Source organism: Pleuronectes platessa, chromosome 5 (assembly GCF_947347685.1).
Source record: "Pleuronectes platessa chromosome 5, fPlePla1.1, whole genome shotgun sequence".
NCBI lineage: Eukaryota > Metazoa > Chordata > Actinopteri > Pleuronectiformes > Pleuronectidae > Pleuronectes > Pleuronectes platessa.
In genome coordinates, this window is record NC_070630.1 from 29,617,760 (window position 1) to 29,638,640 (window position 20,881).

A 20,881-nucleotide genomic window follows, 5' to 3' on the forward strand; every position below is an offset into this window, starting at 1 on the left:
TAACAGCATGTAGCAGTCGCTCTGATTTGTCTTTCCCCCTTGTCATTTAGGTCTGTTTGGCATCCTCCTCCCCCTCGACCTTTCACTTTGTCCTGGTCAACTCATTGCACAGAATTATCACCAATGTAAGTCTTGAGAACTTTTACACAACGTGATGATAGAATGATTTGATGTGTTATTTTACCTCATTTATGGTCCTGTGTTGTCTACTTTTAGTCCCATCTTGACTGGTGGCCTAAGATTGATGCAGTGTACTGCTACTCTGGAGAGCTTCGCTTTATGTTCTCAGACACACTCAATCGGGTGAATCAAGGCATCGGTACCCATGCTCCACTACGTATGACACCGGTGAGAGGATATAATGATACATTACTACATGAAACTTGATAAATCTTTGTCAGATGAAAGATGGAGGGATAGTTTAATTCCTGAAAGGGCAAATCTATTTAATGTCTTCCTTTTTAAAAGGCCAAAAATAGGTGATAAGTTATTATATTTTTTTATGCCTCTGCGATGGTGACAACCAGTTTTCAGGTTTTTCTTCTGTCTCTCCCATTCTTGTTAGCGCGACATCTCCAGAACGCCTTTAGGGAATTTTCTTCAAATTTCAGACAGACATTCACTTAGACTCAATGGTGAATTTTTTTAGGTTTTGACGCACAAAGGTCAAGGTCACTGACCTCACAAAACACATTTGTATGCCTCCACGCTGGCTACAGTGGCCAGAGGCATTATGTTTTTGGGTTGTCTGTCTGTTCCACTCTGGTGAATGGGATATCTCAAGAACGCCTTAAGGGGATTTCTTCAGGTTTGGTACAAACATTCACTTGGACTGAAAGATGAACTGATTTTGGTGCCTGGAAGTCGGAGGTAAAAATTAAAGTGACCTCACTTTCCTGTGAATGTGATGAATTAGGCCTGCCCAAATGGCATTTCATTACATATGGACTCATGGATGACCTAATTTGGTTGAACACATGTTTTGCCTTGTTCATGGGATGCATCAGTGACACCTCAAGGAAAGAATTTCAAATTTGGCTTACGTGTTAACCAAGACTCTTAGATTATATTACTATATAGAGGCAATCAATCAATCAATCCATTTGTATTTTACAGCCCATATATACAAATCACAATTTTTCTCATAGGGCTTTAACATGATGTGACATCCTCTTTCCTTAACCCTCAACAAATAAAAACCCTTTGAACAGGGTAAAAAGAACGTAGAAACCTCAGAGAGAGCCACATGAGAGGGATCCCTCTCCCAGGACGGACAGACGTGCAATATATGTCAAGTGTATTTTATATATATATATATATATCTATCAAGCAGTCCTGCTGGAATCATAATCTATGGTCAGCAGCCAGCAAGATCATGATCCACCATCAAGATCGGATGCCACTATAGTCCACAATCATTGTCCACTGCCGCCAATTAGGATCCATCATCAGCTAGCACCTCGGCTGTGGTCCACCAACATTATCTGATGCCAACGATAAAGGATCCACTATTATTATTACGATCAGCCAGCACGATTCAGAATACGCCATACTGGATCCACCATTGCAACCCTCTGATACGCGATCCACAGATCGTAATCCATAATGTGGCCCCAGCTGCGGCCCTAGATCTGCGGGCGATAAAGCAAAGGGACTCCGGGGCAGGGGTCAAGTCAGAAACATGTATTGATGAGATATGAATTAGTTTGGTGTGATAATGATTTAAGAAGAGGAAGGAGAAGATGGAAAGAGAAGCCCCGTGTGTCATAAATTCCCTTTGCACCTTAGCGTCATCAGCGGTTTTTGCTTTTTAATCAATGATACAATGATACAGGCTGAAGTTGAGGGTACACTATGGCAAAAGGTAAATCTGACTGGCGATATAAAAAAATCTGACCAAGATACATCATGTCAGAACTTTTTCCACCATTAATGTGACCTATAACGTGAACAATTCAATTAAAAAAACAATCTTATAGGGGACAAAATTTAAAATATTTGTTTTTGATAATGTGGTTGCATAAGTGTGCACAACCTCTTATAACTGGGGATGTGGCTGTGTTCAGAATTAACCATCACATTCAAACTTAAATAGTAGTCAGTACACTGCTGTCATCATTTAAAGTCACTCTGAATAATCCCAAATTAATCAGAGTAGGATTTCCCTGACATTTTCTTAGTTGCATCTTAGAGCAACGCCAAGGTCTGCAGAGAGCTTCCAAAGCATCAGAGGGATCTCATTGTTGAAAGGTATCGGTCAGGAGAAGGGTACAAAATAATTTCTAAGGAATTAGATATACATTAAAGGAGCGGCAGAAATTTCTGGCAAGTACTGGCTGTGTACTACATGTGACAACAATCTCCCGTATTCTTCATATGTTTGGGCTATGGGGTAGGGTGGCCAAACGGAAGCCTTTTTTCCCGAAGAAAACATCCAAGCCCGGCTAAATTTTGTAAAATTATAAATGAAGTCTCCAAAAAGCATGTGGGAGAATGTGTTATGGTCTGAACTTTTTGGCCATAATTCCAAAAGGTATGTTTGGTGCAAAAACATCACTGCACATTAGTGATGGCGAGATGAAGCTTCATGAGGCTTCGACGCTTTCCATCCAATTGGTTCGCCCATGGGCCGAAGCTTCATTGTGCTTCATTTGCTCTACTGCGCCATCAAGTGAACGTTAAATGTAAATGTAATTATAATGAAACCATGGCTTTGGTGTTTGAAGCTTTGAGTTGAATAAATGAATGAATGATGTTTGTGAAGCCAATGAATGAATTATGAAGATATTAATATGGTGTCCGTCTTTATGATACAATGGCGGGGTCAAAAGGGGTTTCAGGCGGTTTCTATTTTTAGAAATAATTTCGCCTGCTTTAGAAAAGATCCTTTCACAGGACACAGATGAAGCTGGGGTACAAAGAAAAGATACCACAAGTTTGTACAATTTAGGAAATAAATTATTGCCCCATTATTTTTATTTTCACCCTTTAAAGATGTTTGTTTTGAATTTTGTCACATTATAGGTCATATTAAAGGTGGAAAAAGTCAAATGGGAAGGTCACAGTGGCCTCACAAAACATGTGTTTTGCCTCTTGAATGTGATATATTCTATCAAACCGCCTCAAGGGAATTTCTTCAGCTTTTGCTCAATTGTCATTAGGGATGTCGGGATTACCCGATTTTAGGATAACCGCTGTTTCATAACGTCATAGTCTCATAACTACAAGAATTGTAAAAACTACGATATCTAAGTATGTTGTCCTGCGTCTAGTGAGTTACAATTTGTGTGTGTGTGGTGTGCTTGTTTATGCAAGCCACTGAATCTTCAGTTGAGAACAGGGAACTGACGTAACAGCCTTATCTCCCCTAACGCTGGCCAAAAAACTCCATCGGAGCCAAACGTTACACTATATAAACTAACTGGATATATATTTCAGTTCATTACCTATATTATTAGTTTTCTATTAGCTATATATTGCTTGTGTCTTTTTCCTTCTATAGTGTTGATTATTGTTAAAACCATGAAACCATGATATTTCCTCTGTCAATAATCGTGGCACTAAAATGCCCTAATATCCTGTAATCCCTAGCTGTCACTTGGGTAGTTGTGGCTGAGGGTGATAGAGCTGTCATCCTCTATCCAGAAGGTTGCAGATTCTTCCTCATTTTGAATGCCAAAGTGTCCTTATGTAACCCCAAAATTGCTCCTTCTCATAGAGAAAGTGCTGCAAATACAGTAGATCTAGTGTATGAATGTGTGGGTGTATGCCAAAAACTGTACTGTAAAGCGCTTTGAGTGGTCATCAAGTTAAGACAATTTTTCACTTGGACTCACAGATTAAATGATTTGATTTCAGTGTTTAAAGGTTAAGGTCACTGCTACCTTATATGAATTTAAAAATAAAATATTAGGTAGAGTTAAACTGCACTTGTTTAAGCATGGTAATTGTCTGTTTAAATTGTCAGCCTGTCGGTGTCGTTGTATCCCCTTTTTGCATGTGTCTGCATAGTGTCATGACCCGGCTCAAGTGGCCACAACAAAAAGGGAGACACACCAGTATACCAATTAAAGAATATTTCATTTGTTACCCAAATCAAACCAAATAAACATGCCAAATCAAAAGTTAACATATGAGATGTGGAAGTCAGTAAAGTCAGTGGTTGAGGGTGTGCATAAGTGACGGATATATTCGCAAATGCTGTAGGGTTTAAGAGAGTAATAAAGATGACCTAAAGGAACAGAACCAAACCAGATCGTCAAGTGCCTGGGGAGAAGAGCAGAAAGAGACTGATTAGGCAGGCAGAACTTATGTAACCTTCACATCAATTAGACACTTGCAGAACAGAGAGATAGTTCACTCCCAGATCATACCCCAAGAGGGAACCATGGGCCATCACAATAGTGATTGTCTACCAGAACATTTTATCCAGTTTCAGGCCACTTTTTAGATCTTTGGGATTTTAGCTTTTTACTTTAACTTGATGAAGAATCAGTGGATGTCTGTATCAAATGTTTTATCAGGGACAAGCTGAGCAAATGTTAATGGCACCATCAGTCTCTTTATAAACCGAGTACACTACAGCATCAGTGAATAATAGGTATTAAAAACAGCTTCCCTCAAGTTTTGGGACTATTATACAGATGCTTTGCAATTCTATTATAGTAATAAACTGATTACAGTGATCAATCTGACAAATTTCAGACACTCTACTGCATGCTGCCTGTGGTATCTACTGACAGAGAGAGAGGGGGAGAGCAAGCTAGTGATACTGGAGCAAAGTGCCATGCACACATTTCTGTAAAGCAATAGCCCAAAATACTAAGTTGTGTGATAAGTTTTCGATCTTTATGCTTTTCTTATCTATTGTAGTGAACTGGTAGTTGGTATGACATAATTGCCATAACTGCTGCATTGCAATAACCATGGCAGCCCTAATTCAATATATTCCCTGGATGCAAAACAATTAAACAAGGCTCTCAATGTAGAAATATTTAATATATTTCTGGATGCTCCGACACTCTGTGAACCTAACCGGTAGGTGTGTGCTCCCACCCACAGAGTCTTACATTCAAAGGGAAGATGACAACCAGCCTTAAGTTCAAAGAAAAAGCCACAGACCTGGACACTCGAAGTTACAAGTGCCTCCTTCTTGCTCTGGTTAAACTTATCCATGCTGACCCCAAACTCATGTTGCATGTGAGTATGTACAAAATGAGTCATTTTCCAGGACACATTACTTTTCTTACTCGCAGGTTTGATGCAGTCACTTTTTTCAGTGTTCATTGGTGTTTGGAATGACTAAAAGCTTGCTGAACTTTTTCTTGTGTGTATTGTTGTGAGTTAGAACCCAGTAAGGCAAGCTCCAGAGATGCAGAGCAGCACAGCAGAGCTCATCACCGGCCTGGTACAGCTAGTGCCTCTAACCAACACCACCCAACTCTCACAAGAAGCTATGGAGGTCAGAGACCAAAGCCACACTTCTCAAGACAAGACATTTGACAAGGGTACCATGTGTCCGATTCTGACATGGGGAATGTGTTTTCTCACCATGAACCTTTTTCTCAACAAAAATAAAATTGCACTCTTTAGACTATAGCATTAGAGTCATTTAAATTATAGAAATTCCAAGTGCAGTTTACTGGAATGATTTTGTGACAAAAAAAAAGAATCATAAAAAGTGCAAGTAAAAGTTGAATCAGTACCGACTGTGATATGCTGACTTTTTTCCATACTTCCTACTGATGTTTTATATGAAAAGCCTAACAGGAGTTTGAGCAATAATGCATTTTAAACAGCTGAAATAATATAAAACAATTGCAGTGTTTCCCTTATTATATAATACAGGCCTGGTTGGCTGCCAGGCCAATGAGAACCCCTGCCAGGCTTAAGAAAAATATCCATCGATTTCCACAAACGCTTTCTGTCTTTCACGCGGCGTATAAACCCAGTCAGTTACTTTATCAAGGCTCGTTGTGGCCTTTAATTCTTATTTCCTTATTGATTTGTATAAGTGTCTTGATTTAAAGTTGTGGGCACACTCTCTCAAACACACACCACGATCAGAGCAGTGACATGAGCTGTTTTCTGAAGGATGTTCAGAGAACTGGTCTGGATTATCTGTGGAGGTTGCCTTTCACACAGCAGGTTTGTGCCCTTATACCCAAAACTTCTCCCGACATCTTTGTCAACTTCATGTACGGCACAGCTTTTTTATCCGGAGATGTTTTTTTTGTATTTGTTTTTTCACTTTTGCAGCTTTTGCATGTTAGAAACGTCATCAACACGCCACTCACTCTTGGTGAATTATGCAGAATCGACCTTCTGCTGTGTTCTCATATCGGCTTCTCCAGACTCTATACTAGGGGGCCAGCCAGGAAAAGTCGGCAGAAAGTCCTGAGGCTCTCAGTTGGACATTTACATTCACACATCCAGCCCTCCAGAGAAATTCTGCAGGATCTCCGGAGTTGAGTGCATGTCTGAAAGCAGTTGTAGTGGACATAGTCAACCAGATGAAATGAAAATAATTCGAGTTTAGAACTATGCTTGCCAATGTTTGTGCAGTAAAAGGCAAAAGCCAATTAAGATCTTGATCAAACTAGCTGTTCAACAAACATTTTGGAAGTGGTAGTTTTGACTGTTTGGTCTGGAGGCTATAGGAGACATGTCCTGAACAAACAGATCGCAGTGGTTTTATACCAAATTGTTATTGAGAAGCTAAAACAGAGAGGAGGAAAGACGACAAACTACTGATAATATGGCTCCTCTTGAAACGGTATTTAAAGGTAATTCAGATTCATGTTTTATAAAGTAAATGGAAACCAAAATCATAAACGATGTGGGCCCAAACCACATCGTAAATCAATTAAAAAATGTACATCACAGGCTGATCAAGCTACTGGAATTTCATTCCTGCAACTTATAATGTAACTCAGTAGTGTGTATGTCCCTGTGTGCCTGTATTCACTCCCAACAAATTCTGGCCATTCTCCTGATGAGTCGGTGGATGGTGTCCCTCCCAAACTTGGATCAGGGAATCAATGAGCTCCTGAACAGTCTGTGTAGGTACTTGTCAGGATGCCATGGTGAATTTTTCTAAGAAGCAAGCAAGATGATGAAGCGCAGGAATAAATCATGCTGTTTTCATGATGTGCAATTTTTGCAAAGATCATAACACAGCTTATGAAATACAATGAAATATTTCTTTGATTGTTTTTAATGAGATTTAAGTTTTTTGTTTTTGCGAGCACCACTGGGCCTGAAATATATTCTTGGGGAAACACTGTATTGGTTATGTTGTGCAATAATAGACTTGATGTTGGCTAATTATTAATAATCATAAAATATGATTATTAAAATAATACAATTATTTATAAAAAATAATACAATTATTAATTAAAACGATAAAGTTATCAATTAAGAATGATGAAATTATTAATTAAAAACAGTACAATTATCAATTAAGAATAATACGATTTGTAATTATAATTTATAAAAGAAGGGGGAAAACCCTGGTATCACGGACCAACAATCAAACATAAAGATCAGTTTCATTTAGATCTAGGTCAATTAGAAATCTCAATATTTACTATTAAAGATTATATAATGAACAGTGAAGGTAGTGGAGTTCTTGACAGTGTAGGGGTTTCCTTTGTGAGATGAGCTGGAAGCTGCACCTTTGCGCTCCTCTCGTAGAGTTGGATGGAAAGAGAAGATTTGAGCTGGAGCAGCTAGGCTTCCCCTCGGCAATGCAGGAGAAGAGAGGCTGGACAGCCCTCAGCCTTGGAGGGATTGTAGAAAGAGAGAGAAGAGGTTGAGAAGTGGCCTTTTATTTCCCCGGGACCTCGCAGTTCATGGGGCCAGAGTGACCAATAGTTGTGACCCTTTCTGTGAGAAGTTGAGGAATCCTGGGAGACTGAGTTCCCTGTACTCTGGCTTTTTCCAGAAAAATGGAACATGTGGTTTCAGGCTTTTGACCTCACATATAGGCCGAAGAGAAGGCCTTTGGTTTTACAAAAACAATGTCCCAACAGTTAGAAATTTTTAGGTTGACCAGTATTTTTCATTGAGCTAAACAGTGATTGAAAACTGGCAGATTAAAGTCAAGTGGAAAAAAATAAACATACAAACAAACTATTCGTGTCACAAAAGACAGTCACATGAATCTGTTCGGTCTGAAGGATTTAAAGATGTGAATATATTTTTGGTCAATCTTGTTTATTAGATTTTTTTATATACACAATAAATGGAATATGAAAACAACAAAACTGAATTAACAGGGAGGCTGCTTACGATATGGCGTGATTAAACATACTTGTGAAACACATTTAGAAATCCAGGTCTTGATGATTCTCTAAAATGTAGGAATCTATATTATTTTTGTGAGACATTACATTGATGAAGTAAAATAATTTGATATTTTATGTCCACAGTTAAAGATCTTAAGGCTTTTTAGCTTTTGAGTATTATTTGCTTTAAAATTTTGTTAAACAATGCTTTGTTTGTTTCTCCTCTTCGCTCTTTTTATTCTGTCTGTCTCTAGGCACTGTTGGTTCTACATCAGCCAGAGACGATAGAGCTGTGGAATCCCGATACCCCCATTGAGACATTTTGGGACATCAGGTACTCATCAGTCTTATCGTGTTTCTATAAAAATATTAATCAACAATGATACAGATGGAGACACTATTTCTTCTCTGACTGTTTTTGATGACGTTGGAGCTCTGCAGCATCTTTGGAAACCTCCCCCTTTTGAAATATTTTCTTTTGATGAAATTGAACTCGAAATCAGCGTGCACAGTATGTGTTCAAAGAGAAGTATATTAGATGGATGGGATTTTAACATTGCTACAATGCTTATCTATCCAGTACTTGTGCTGCAGTTTGAGTGCTATGAATGATCTGAACCTGAATGTGGGAATTTCTGAACAAGTAAAGATGCTGCTCTGACCATTTCCGATTGAATTTATGAACATGCCTATACCAATCAGCTGGCTAATGGTTACTGGTTTAGTTAATTCTGTGTGGGATCTGTGTTGCCAGAATAAATAACACAGCTGAAAACTCTCTGACATATTGTATATGTGAGTGCTGCCCCCTCCAATCGCACAGAGGCTCTTCCTCTGATTTGGGAACAGCAAAATGCATCATAAATGAATATCTTTGAAAAAAATTACTTTCATCTCGACTTGGACTTAAACACCAATGACTTGAAACTTGACTCTGATTTGACCTTGGTTACTTGTAATGACTTGACATCTTTCATTGGAAAAAATATGACATTTATTTATCTGTGGGATTTCCCTACGTTCCTTTTACAGCTGTGTCCTGTGCCGTATTACCCTGCCATATGTCCGACCTCCTCACTCTTCCGCTGAAGTGTTCACTTTACCAGTTAACAGTTAAATAACCATTAATCAGAAGTTATTCAGACATGTACAGTACTTGATACTTATAGTTTACTTTGTGTTTATTTGAATTGAGAGTTGAGATTATATGATTGAGATTCATGATCCAACATCAATGATAAATGATTATAATAATCTTTAAAAACAGCTGCCCTGCTGTTAAAAAAAAGATTTCTTCTCTTTTCTGCTGAGTGCACTGTCTTCTCCTTTGCTATGCATTTCCATCCCTTCTAGCCTTCCTTTTAAACAGTGCTTTACAATAAATGGGGAATTTTTCATAACACATGTCAAGCATTGGTTAATTTTGTATTGTAATAAGTCTTGCTTTGATGAATGAAAACATTATCAAATACTTTAAAAGCAACTGACTCATTCACTCCCCCACGCAGACCTCACTCATTAATTTAGTCATTCACACCTCACCCACACTTTGCACCTCACTCGCCCATCCACTCAGATCAACTTGCTTTATTAGCATTAGTGTTGGATTACAGTAAAGTAAGTATTCAGTAGTGTTTAGAAGCAGTACTCAAATTTGTCTTGTCTGTGAGACAATGTAAGTGTAATTTGAAAATATGCTGTTTCATCAGGGTAACTACAGAAAAAAACAGTTTGGGTCACACCCAACCATACTTGATCTCAGAAAGTGAATTGTGGGGAATCTTTTATGATCTTTGTTTTCAATTTATTCTTAGTCTTTAGTTTACAGGAGTCTGACCACTCCTCTTTATCCTTTTTAAGTAGTGGTCAGTATGTCCATATGTTTGTCCAGCCATCTTTAACCATTTCATTTCTGGAGCATAACTCAAAAAACAATTGGAAACATTTCATGAAACTTATGTTCATTACATAGTGAAGAGATGCCTTTTGATAATTTGGATTGATAACACATTTTCAACGAGTTTGACTTGTTTCAATCCAATTCACTAAACATAATTAAAGTAATGTGTTGACAGTAATGGTAGTGATCACGCATTGGCAGTGATGTGGTGCATTTTGGCACTGGTTGATACTTGATCAAATTTTGTGACAATTAAATTACCCTCTGAGCTGGCGTAGTTGGGAGCAGGTACAGGTTATGGTTTGTGTATTTGTACAAATTAAACTTTCATTATAGTTTTATAATGATTACAATTTTAGTCTGGCAAGTATTTTTTTCAGCAGTCGGCATTAAGTGAAATATTACCACATACAGTGTCATGGCTCCGAATGATCTTCTCTCAGGTTGTGTGGATGCCAGTGGAATATCTCCTGGTGACTCCTTTGTGTCCTGTTTGCTTCTCTTCAGTTCACAGGTGCTTTTCCTCATCTGCCGTAAGCTGATTGGCCAGCAGATGGTTAATGGGACTGAAGTTCTGAAATGGCTGAGGGAGATCCTAATCTGCAGGAACAAATTTCTGCTCAAGAACAAGGTACAGTTCTGTTCCTAATTGCAATAACAGGCGTAATTTACCAATCATTAAGTCAAGGAATGTGTGAACTTTATATTTGGTCCTTGATCATAGCAGGAGTGTGCCACTATGGGTAGTGGCATTCCCATTTGTCGGCAAGCACAGACAAAGCTGGAGGTGAGTCTCTACATGTTCCTGTGGAGTCAAGACACGGAGGCAGTGCTGGTGGCCATGTCATGTTTCCGCCACCTCTGTGAGGAGGCTGATATCCGCAGCGCCGCTGACGAAGTGCCTGTTCAAAACATCCTGCCCAACTACGCCACCTTCAGTGAACTAGCCTCTGTAAGCAACATGATGGGAACAGGTCAGTACTGTTAGTCAATCTGAGGACTTAAAGTTAACCATTTAATATTACACTTCTAAATAAGTTTATAAATGTGTCTTAAAAATGATGCTCTAGAAGACTGAAGTCTGCAAAAATGTTAAGCATGAGAAAACAGTTACAGTACATGTGTGCATCTGTAACTAGATTTCCTAGTGTTTTTTAAGGGTTTCCCTTTTCATTCAAAAGTCTTCTTCAGGGCTGGGCGATATTGAAAAACATATCACGACAATTTTTTCATATCAGTCGATATCTATATATATCGCTATATTAGTCAAATAACCAGAAAATAACTTTTTTGCACATTTGTGTTTATGTACAATGTTCTTATGTACAAAAAAAATTCTGATGCACATACAGATTTTTACTTGCTTGTACAATCAGCCTGTGCCACTGCACTTTACTTATAACACTTAATACAAGCCACTGCAGTGAAAAGGTATTTATAATGTGTAATGGCCAGCTCGTGTTAGGACACAACAATTAAGGGAGGGCTACAAGGACAGCTTGAATCAAACCAATCTTTCTTTAATATAAACGATTTTGCAATCGAAGAATAACTAAATGTATGAAGAGCAAATATACAAACAAGGCAAAGGAGCTTGGCTGTCCAGGGAGAGAGATCAGTTGAATGCCACCTGGCTTTTCTACTTTGCTTTGAAGGTGCAGTGAGTCATCAATCATTAGATTAGATTTCTTTATTTATCCACACAATGGGGAAATTCACTTGTTACAGCAATAATAGAAAAACAGAATTAAAATAACAGTGCCGAAGCACAATAAAAAAAAAAAGATCACAATATGTACACTACTAAAACTACACATAATAAGAGTACAGAAACAAACAACCTGCAAAACAGACACTGTGCAAAAGCAGGTGCTGGGGACAAAGTGGAATGATGTTAAGTGTTATTGTAATGAAAACAAAAATATGCAACAGTAGTGACCATGATACAGAAAATAATTAAAAATAATTAAAAAGTAAGTGACCATAGTATAAATAATACTACAAGATAGCATACTGGAAATATAAATATTGCAATGTAACCATTTTAAGTGACCATGATATAAATATAGATGTTAAGTGTTGAATATTATTGTGCATGGTAGTGAACTGAGTAAAAAAAAAAAAAAAAATACAAACATAAATAAGAAAAATAAAAATACAAATACAGCTATGGTGAGAGGTTTAGTGGAGATAGAGATAATAGACAGGGACTACAACATTATCAGGTGGTGCTGGTGTTGTAGAGCCTGACTGCAGCCGGGATGAAGGACCTGCGGAACCTCTCCTTCTTACACCGTGGGTGTAACAGTCTGCTGCTGAAGGAGCTGCTCAGGGACCCCACAATGTCATGTAGGGGGTGAGAGGTGTTGCCCATGATGGACGCCAGCTTGGCTAACATCCTTCTGTCCCCCACTTCCTCAATGGAGTCCAGAGGACAGTCCAGGACAGAGCTCGCTCTTCTTATCAGTCTGTTGAGCCTGCTCCTGTCTCTGTCCGTGCTACCCCCCCTCCAGCAGACCACAGCGTAGAAGATGGCTGAGGCCACCACAGAGTCATAAAAAGTCCTGAGGAGAGCCCTGCACACTCCGAAGGACCTCAGCCTCCTCAGCAGATGGAGGCGGCTCTGGCCCTTCTTATAGAGGGCATGTGTGTTGTCAGACCAGTCCAGTTTGTTGTTGAGGTGAACACCCAGGAATTTGTAGTTCTCCACCACCTCTATGTCCAATCCCTGGATGTTCACTGGTGTTAAGTTGGATGCTTTTTTCCGGAAGTTCACGATCATCTCCTTCGTCTTGCTGGTGTTCAGCTGAAGCTGGTTCAGCTCACTCCAGCTGACGAAGTCTGTGATGACCGCCCTGTACTCCAGGTCATTCCCCTCAGGAACACATCCAACGATGGCTGTGTCATCAGAGAACATGAGTAGGTGGAGTCTCCCAGTAACCATGCAGGGGGTCAGGCAAAACAAAATAGGAGACCTGGGCATAGCAGACTGAGCACAGAGGCGAGCAAACCACCTGCAACAGAGAGAACAGCCAGGAAAACACATACTGCCAGGGCCGTCACAAATGTACATAATCACACATTTTTTAAAAATTTATACTTATTTTTATCCTATTGCCTTTTTATATTTTCTAATCCCTCTTAGAACAGATCTTTATAAAAACCTGGTGATATCATATTTGTGTTCCTTGACTAACAGAGTTTCTTCTGCAACAATACAGTTAAAACAATGTGTTATGTCATAATAATCTGCACGAAGAACTTCTGTTTAAAGGAGTGTTTGTTTGTTTCCCTCCCTCCCTCCTTCCCTCCTCACACACAAACTGATAATCAACATCTAGTCCTATATTCTAAAATAGTTATTAGTCAATGATATCCGATCATGACTCAGGATCATTCCGGTCACTTTAACCATGATGTCCTGTCTGTTCACATCACGTTGCGTATCATGTTGTGTAGCAGGTTTACACATTGGTGTCAGAAACTCTAGAGAAAATATAACAAACAAAACAATGAACGTAGCAGAAAACATTAATCATTATGTTCAGTCACTGCAGCGATGCAGAGTCGTCCACCTCTCTGCAGGAGCCCAAACATTAGCATGTTTTCTCCTGCTGATTGGTTCAGCGCGGCGGGAAAAATTGCAAAACGCTTGCGTGGTGAAAAACTCTGATTATAGCCTTTACTGTATCCAGGTGGCCCCTGTGGCAGTACCCCTTTTGGCAATGCCACTACATCAAAGCGCTTTACACAGCACTGGTTAACAAGAGACTCTGATCCTCTGTTCTTTTCTAATCACTCACAAGTTAAATTGATCTTAATTAAAAACTGCTGAATTAAAATGTATGTTCATGGATAAACATGGCGTTGCTTCTTCTGCAACAATGAAGTTTCAACACTGTATTGTATCATAAATAATCTGCTGGAAGAATTTCTGTCCTGTCTGCAGGTGTGTGTGTCTGCCCATCTCAGTCACTTTTCACACATTCAAAAACTTTCCAATTTATGTAGTAATTAATCGATGATGTCGGATCATCAATCTGTATCGTTTCGGTCACTTTAACCCTGGTGCCCTGGCAATGCGCGTCACGTCTCATCTTGTGTTGTTTTTGTTTGGACTGCGAATCAAATAACACAAAGTAAACTCCAAGTACAATGGCTTATAACTTCTGAGTAGTGTTGATGTTTATTGTTAAAGTGTAAGAGAGCTGGTCAGCGGAAGATAAGGGAGGACAAGCGGCAGGGTAATACAGCATGGATACCGGGTCTATAATGAGCGTCTGCCGTGACCCTGACGCAGCAGCGGCAGTAACTGAGCGTAATTGAAACACTGATCTATGAAAGGAGATTTACTACATGAACTGTCTTTTATCAAATTAAAGCTATAGCCTTTTGCTGTGCACATAGAACAAATCTACACATTTTCTCTTGATGGATGGAAGAGGACAGGAAGATAAGCCCTATCTCAGAGGTATAGGAGCAGACGTATAGAGTTTAGTAATACTTAACTGCAATCATGATGAATGTTAGGAAGCTTCGTAAAAGAAGTATATATTAGATAACTGCTTGTGTGTCTTTTAACTCAGTGGTTCTTGTTTTCACAGGACGATCCATCTTGCAGAAGAGGGTGATGGCCTTGTTAAGGAGAATAGAGCACCCAACACCAGGAAACATTGAGGTAAGATTCTGTTCAAATTCCAGTTTCTTTTAATAATTCCCTATAAAATCGGTATTCACCCTATGTTAACATTTTTTTTTGAAAAATAAAGATATATTAATGTAATCTTTTTTCACATTAACAACTATTTCATACAGACAGAAAAACAAAAGCCATGAAAAAGTAGTCATAATAAAAGGGTCATGGGATTTTCAATAAATAAAAACAAATTTTCCATATATATATCCATATACAGCTCAATAAGAATGCTGTAACGTGCCACCGGAAGTATCCATCTTCACCTTCTCAATATACCAAACGATATGGTTCAAACCCATATACTTCCATGTGTGTCATATCAATTTTGCAGTGTGCATTATCTCTACTTCTATTGTATCTACTTATTTTTCTACTTTCAGGCTTGGGAGGACACATACACAAAATGGGACCAGGCCACCAAACAGATTCTCAACTTTCCCAAAAACAAGGCTGATGATGGGCAGGTAGGGATGTTACATAGTTGATGACTAATCTCTTTTCCTCTTTAAATTATGTAATGTGAACTGAAATTCATCAGTATGTCTATCGTATGTGATCAAGCAGCACCCTGACCCACCAGGGTGGTTTCATCTTATAGGGTCTAGAGCAGGGGTAGGCAACCTTTACCATCAAAGTTCCATTTGACCCCTTCTTCCACCAAATAAAATTCATCTGGAGCCGCAAAACATATTTGATAACAAGCCAAGCAAGTCATGAATATTAAATTAGCCTGCTGACCACTGGGTTTCCACGGCGAGTCATGACAGAGTCACTGCATCAAGCGATGAGAAGAGGATGTGAAACTTAATGAAACTGACATTGAGGTGTTTGTTAGTGAGGTGGAGGTGAACCGGACAGCAGTGATGTCACTAATAAAGAAAACCGACTGATACTCTGCTGCTGCACACAATGTGTGAGAGGGAAGACGATAGAAAGAGCCGAGCTTTATATAAAAAAAGATCCCTTTCAATGGTAGGGGCATAAAAAAACACCCTCTCTGAATGTGAGGGAACTTGTTGTATTGCCTGTTTGTATTTTACTCATCCAAAACTGCAGGATTAATAAATTCAGCAGAGGTGTCAAAAGTATTCCCAATCATTACTCAAGTAGAAGTATATATACTAGGGTTTAAAAATATAAGTTGAAGTATCAACTCAAGCTTTTTACTTAAGTAAAAGTATAAAAGTACTGGTTTCAAAACTACTTAAAGTATAAAAGTAAAAGTAATGTATGGGGAATTTTTTAATGTAAATACATTAAAGTACCATATTTGTACTACTGAGCATTAACATGCGTTTCATGGAGCGGAAGACATAATAACTAGTTGCCAAGTATTGTAATAGTGCAAAAAGTCAAACTTCAGTGGAATGTTATCAATAACCTTTATTGAAAGAGACCTTGACACCTTTGGGCTAAACCTGTATGTACAACAACACTACCGATAGGCTTTGTTCAGCCGCAAAAGCAGCAGGTTCTCAAGGTGAACTGGCATTTGAATACGCAGAGAAAAACAATTTCCCTGTCCCTGTCAGTTGGCCAGAGAAACAATGTGCAGGTAAGCTAGGGTGTGCAAGAGATCACATGAATCATAATAATCATAAATGTGCTTAATTGACCAATCCCCATGATTCTGTTACTAGTCCGATATTAGTTTTGGAATGTGTGGTTGTCAATCTAGCTGTCGGGATTTTACCCCGTAGCCGGGGTAAAGTGAGACACAAGACCACTTTTTTAAAACAATCATATTTTCACTGCCCTTTGTCCTGAAGACATTCTGATCATTTCCATTGCTAGAGAACATCCTGAATTAATGGGAAATGTAAAATTTTACTGATATATCATTTTAGCTCGCTTAGAGGGGAGCAAATGTAAAAAATGTCCCACATTACCCCGCTCTCCTATACAGCCGGATTCGACTGCATGGCACCCAAAACCCCCCCACAGGTGCTTAGGGTCTCGTGCTGCACCCCAGGGCCAGCGTGTCTCCCGTGGCCGGGGTTGTGTTGGTGTGGCATGCGAGTGCTCTCCCACCTACCCCCCCCACTCCTTCTATTTTTCTGTCTTCTCCACTTCGTCTGAGCACTGTCCACGAACGTGCGGTGGCTCCTTCTCCGCTCTTCCACCCACCTCCGTGCGCCTTTGCCGGCCTGCTCCGATGGCAGACGGACCTGTCAGCGGAGGCGGGAGGATGACGGATGCTGCGAGGACGGTGCCGCACGCCGCAGCTCTGGCTTTGCTCTCCTCCTTTTCGGCACCCTCCAGTGCGGTTGTGTGGCGGCCTCGGCCTGGCCGTCATCCCGCGCATGCGGCGGGCACCCAACTCAAACTCTCCTCGTTCGAGGGGGGTTTAATGTCTTAATGTTTTTTTTTTTTTGTGTGTGTGTTTTTGAACAATGACAAACCGGAATGAAAACAAGCCAAAATGAAATAAGAGTAACAAGGCTATTTTTAAAATGTAAGGAGTAGAAAGTACAGATATTTGCGTGAAAATGTAAGGAGTAGAAGTAAAAATTCGTCTGAAAAATAAATACTCCAGTAAAGTATAGATACCAAAAATGTACTTAAGTAAGGTAACAAAGTATTTGTACTTCGTTACTTGACACCTCTGAAATTCAGATACAGCTGTGATGTCCCCATTCTATAAAATTTAACAGAATTATTATTATATGCTTGTGTACTGGGATGGTCCGGTTCCGTCTGTCGATCTGTGTGATACTGGACTCGGGTCAGCACAAAGATCACAGATCAATAGAATATATATCAGCTGATCAGATATCGCTGAACCATCGCTTCCTCCTCATTCTTCCATTCGCGTGCACACATCACGCAGAATCACTCACCAGTGTCACGGCAGTATTTATTTATTTAGAGCATCGGACCGATTCCCTCGCATCAGTGGATCCTCACCTCTACCCTGGGATACCGTCTTCATTTTTGTAAGTGATCTCTTGTGCGCTCTGTGCGCCAGTGGCAGTCGCGTTTACTGCAGTGATTTAATACACACAGTGATTTAATACACAGTGTCTAAGATATTATTAAAACCTATTATTGACTCGGCTCAGTAACTCCGCTGTTTAATGGAATCTGAACGTAATTTGCTGAAAGTTGTTTTATATATTTTTCAATTAAAAGGTTTGTATGGAACAGATATGATGCGCGAGCAGAACTAAGCTGTTGGTTTTAATGTAAATGATGAATTGGATCAATAATCTGGCTTCAGTTCACCACCTCACATCTGCGTCGCCACTCTCCAGTCTCCAAAACATTTGTACACATGGGTCAGAGTTTTTATGAAAATATGCAAATTTTCCAGTCAAGATTGTTTTTATAAATCCCAACGTTTGCATGAGAAGTGGCATACGTACGTTTCAGACCCCGTTTTATGCGTACTCAACAGTTATAAATGAGACCCCAGGCAGTGGTGTATAAAGTACTTGAAAGCCATACTTGAGTAATAGTGCAGATATCTTACCTTAAAGTGACTCCGGTAAAAACAAAGCTCACCCATCAGAAAATGACTTGAGAAAAAGTCTTAAAGTAGCTGATGTTAAATGTACTTGAGTATCAAAAGTATCTGGTGTTAAAATACCAAAGTACCAAAATATAAAAAATAGCTTTTTATAACCTATACAGACACAAAACAACCCAAAAATAATATTACAAATTTTAAACCCCAGATGCTGAGGTTCAAATAGTATTGGACTGGTGCATCTGAACTTCTAGGGACAACAAAGAATCAACACAACAGAATAAACAAGTGGCTCTTGTGTCTGCCTAAGAACACTAATAGACCACAGTATTACCACTAAACAATTCTGTAAATATCACTAATCATGGACCTTTCACTTTCTAATCAGTAGCAGGAATGATACAGAATGCCCCTTATGATAACTCGGCAAAGGGAGACAAGTACTAGGCACACAAAATATGATAGTTTGCCTCTTTTGTTAACAATGTGCACATTGCTAGTACAGAGAAGAAAAAATCACTGGACACAGTCTAGTTTTGCTGCCAAATTTCAGACCGAATAATAAAGACTGAACTGAACCGAGCTCCTGCATGAGCACCTGGATAATTCTAAAGGGAATGAATGGATGGAGAATGTGCTCGCTTTGACTAAGTCCCTCCCCTTTCTACACACATCGCTACTACCCATTGGATTGTTTAGTGAGGTCCTCGGATCAGCCCTGCCAGAGTTGGTCACGGGCTTGGTGGAGCGCCGAGAAGACGATCAAACTTGACTTGAAGTGAAACTCTTAACAAAGTTTCTGAAGGTGAACCTGCGGAGGGATCTTTCCAGTACAGCCTGTTCGACCCCGGTCGACCAAGGCAGCCCGACCAACCTCCAGACACTTAGGGTCTAGCGCATAAATTAACAATGCCCACTGCTTCTGAGAGGTTACTCACCACATCAACATTCAAATTAGCTTTTCAATAAGCTGAATTAATACTTTGTTAAAATATTCAGATTCATACACTCATGTAAGGTAGCAACGTTTTGCAGACATATGTAGCCTTTGTTTCCAAAAATAGAAAAAGTATTTATCTTTTAGGAACCATTAAGCAGACCCAAAATTCTTGCACCTGAACCTATCTTTTCTGAACATAGACATTGTGTTGAATAACACATGTATCGATTTTTTGTCTTCGGTATCTCAGTATCTTTTGTGTCCCCCCACAGCAGGAGTGGATCAACATGACCGGCTTCCTATGTGCTCTGGGTGGTGTGTGTCTTCAGCAGCGCAGCACCCCAGGCCCAGCCACTTATAGCCCACCTATGGGCCCAATGAGTGAACGCAAATTCTCCATGATATCCATTGGCCCCTGCGAGGTGTCCAATTCCATGGTCTCAGCTTCATCTTGCTCCTCATCGGCGTCCAGTGAGACGCCTGTTAGCCGCTTCCTGGACCGGCTGCTGGCCCTGCTTGTGTGTGGCCACGACAGGGTCGGCCTCCATGTTCGCACCAGTGTTAAAGACCTGCTGGGGCTGGAGCTCAGCCCTGCTCTCTACCCCATGCTCTTTAACAAGCTGAGGAACAGCATCGGAAAATTCTTTGACACACAAGGACCAGTAAGTGCAGATGTAGCTGTTTGTAATCATGTTCTTCATTCTCACACCCTGGCTTGCCCTGTATTGGTATGAAAACAGTGAAACAGTTGAGTGTGGTCAATTTGCAGTCAACTTGTAGATGCCCACATCCCAGATCTGTCTACACTGATGTAGTGTTAGAGGAAAGCACTACTAATTCATGTCGAAATTAAAGCTACTAGCAGTTGGCTGGGATGTGCGGGATGCTGACAGAATGTTAGTTGACGCAGCACTGTGTGAAAGAGTTTCCTGTTTGTGGAGCATGTAGATGCGAACATGACATATTGACATTTCGATATAATGACTGTCAGCTTTTCTGTACAAGAGGTACACCAAATTTCCTGAGAATTAAATATATATATGAAAACATTTCAAATACTGAAAAAATTGAATTCTAAGTGTTATTGTTTTAGCTTCACATGCTGTAGATTGGCAAAGCAACAAACACAGGAGGAGGACTGCAAAGGTGCATTTGAATATATAAGAACATATTGTTGCCATGTCAAAAGATTTCCTTTTCGATATAGCCCTACTAATACATGTTTTAAATTGTGTTCTGAGCACAGCTGTTTTTGGGAGCTGCACTGAATCTCGTATGTGGCCCCTAGCACACTGAGGCTAAGTTTTAGAAGTATTTTTAGGTGCGGTGGTTAAGAGGTTTTCAGACCCCGCCTCTCACCCAATATCGACTAGGCTTGGCTCCAACTGGATAGATGGATATACTAACTTAACGAATATCCACATATCTAACGAGAAGTTAACTGAGGTTATAATAAAATAAAGAAAAAGAAGAATGTCAATATGGGAAATATGTATAAAGATCTTTTCTAGTCTTAATGACCACTAAAGTGCTGAGATTAACCTATGTGCATCATGTTCTCTATCACACATTACTTGCACAGCCAACA

At 39.7% G+C, this 20,881-nt stretch overlaps 1 protein-coding gene across 13 annotated transcripts in view; it reads left to right on the top strand.

Moving 5' to 3' along the window:
- The window catches only part of LOC128440608 (neurofibromin), a 165,799-nt gene that overhangs the window by 33,762 nt on the left and 111,156 nt on the right, over nucleotides 1–20,881 (top strand). For 8 of the 13 annotated variants that reach the window (XM_053423361.1, XM_053423364.1, XM_053423366.1 and 5 more), the window contains exons 11-20: nucleotides 51–125; nucleotides 217–348; nucleotides 5,062–5,199; nucleotides 5,348–5,461; nucleotides 8,543–8,622; nucleotides 10,696–10,819; nucleotides 10,913–11,162; nucleotides 14,793–14,866; nucleotides 15,265–15,348; nucleotides 19,566–19,955. In XM_053423361.1, coding sequence (XP_053279336.1) covers nucleotides 51–125; nucleotides 217–348; nucleotides 5,062–5,199; nucleotides 5,348–5,461; nucleotides 8,543–8,622; nucleotides 10,696–10,819; nucleotides 10,913–11,162; nucleotides 14,793–14,866; nucleotides 15,265–15,348; nucleotides 19,566–19,955 — 1,461 coding nt within the window. The remainder of the gene's footprint in view (nucleotides 1–50; nucleotides 126–216; nucleotides 349–5,061; nucleotides 5,200–5,347; nucleotides 5,462–8,542; nucleotides 8,623–10,695; nucleotides 10,820–10,912; nucleotides 11,163–14,792; nucleotides 14,867–15,264; nucleotides 15,349–19,565; nucleotides 19,956–20,881) is intronic. The other 5 variants (XM_053423362.1, XM_053423368.1, XM_053423365.1 and 2 more) reach the window with 3 other exon arrangements.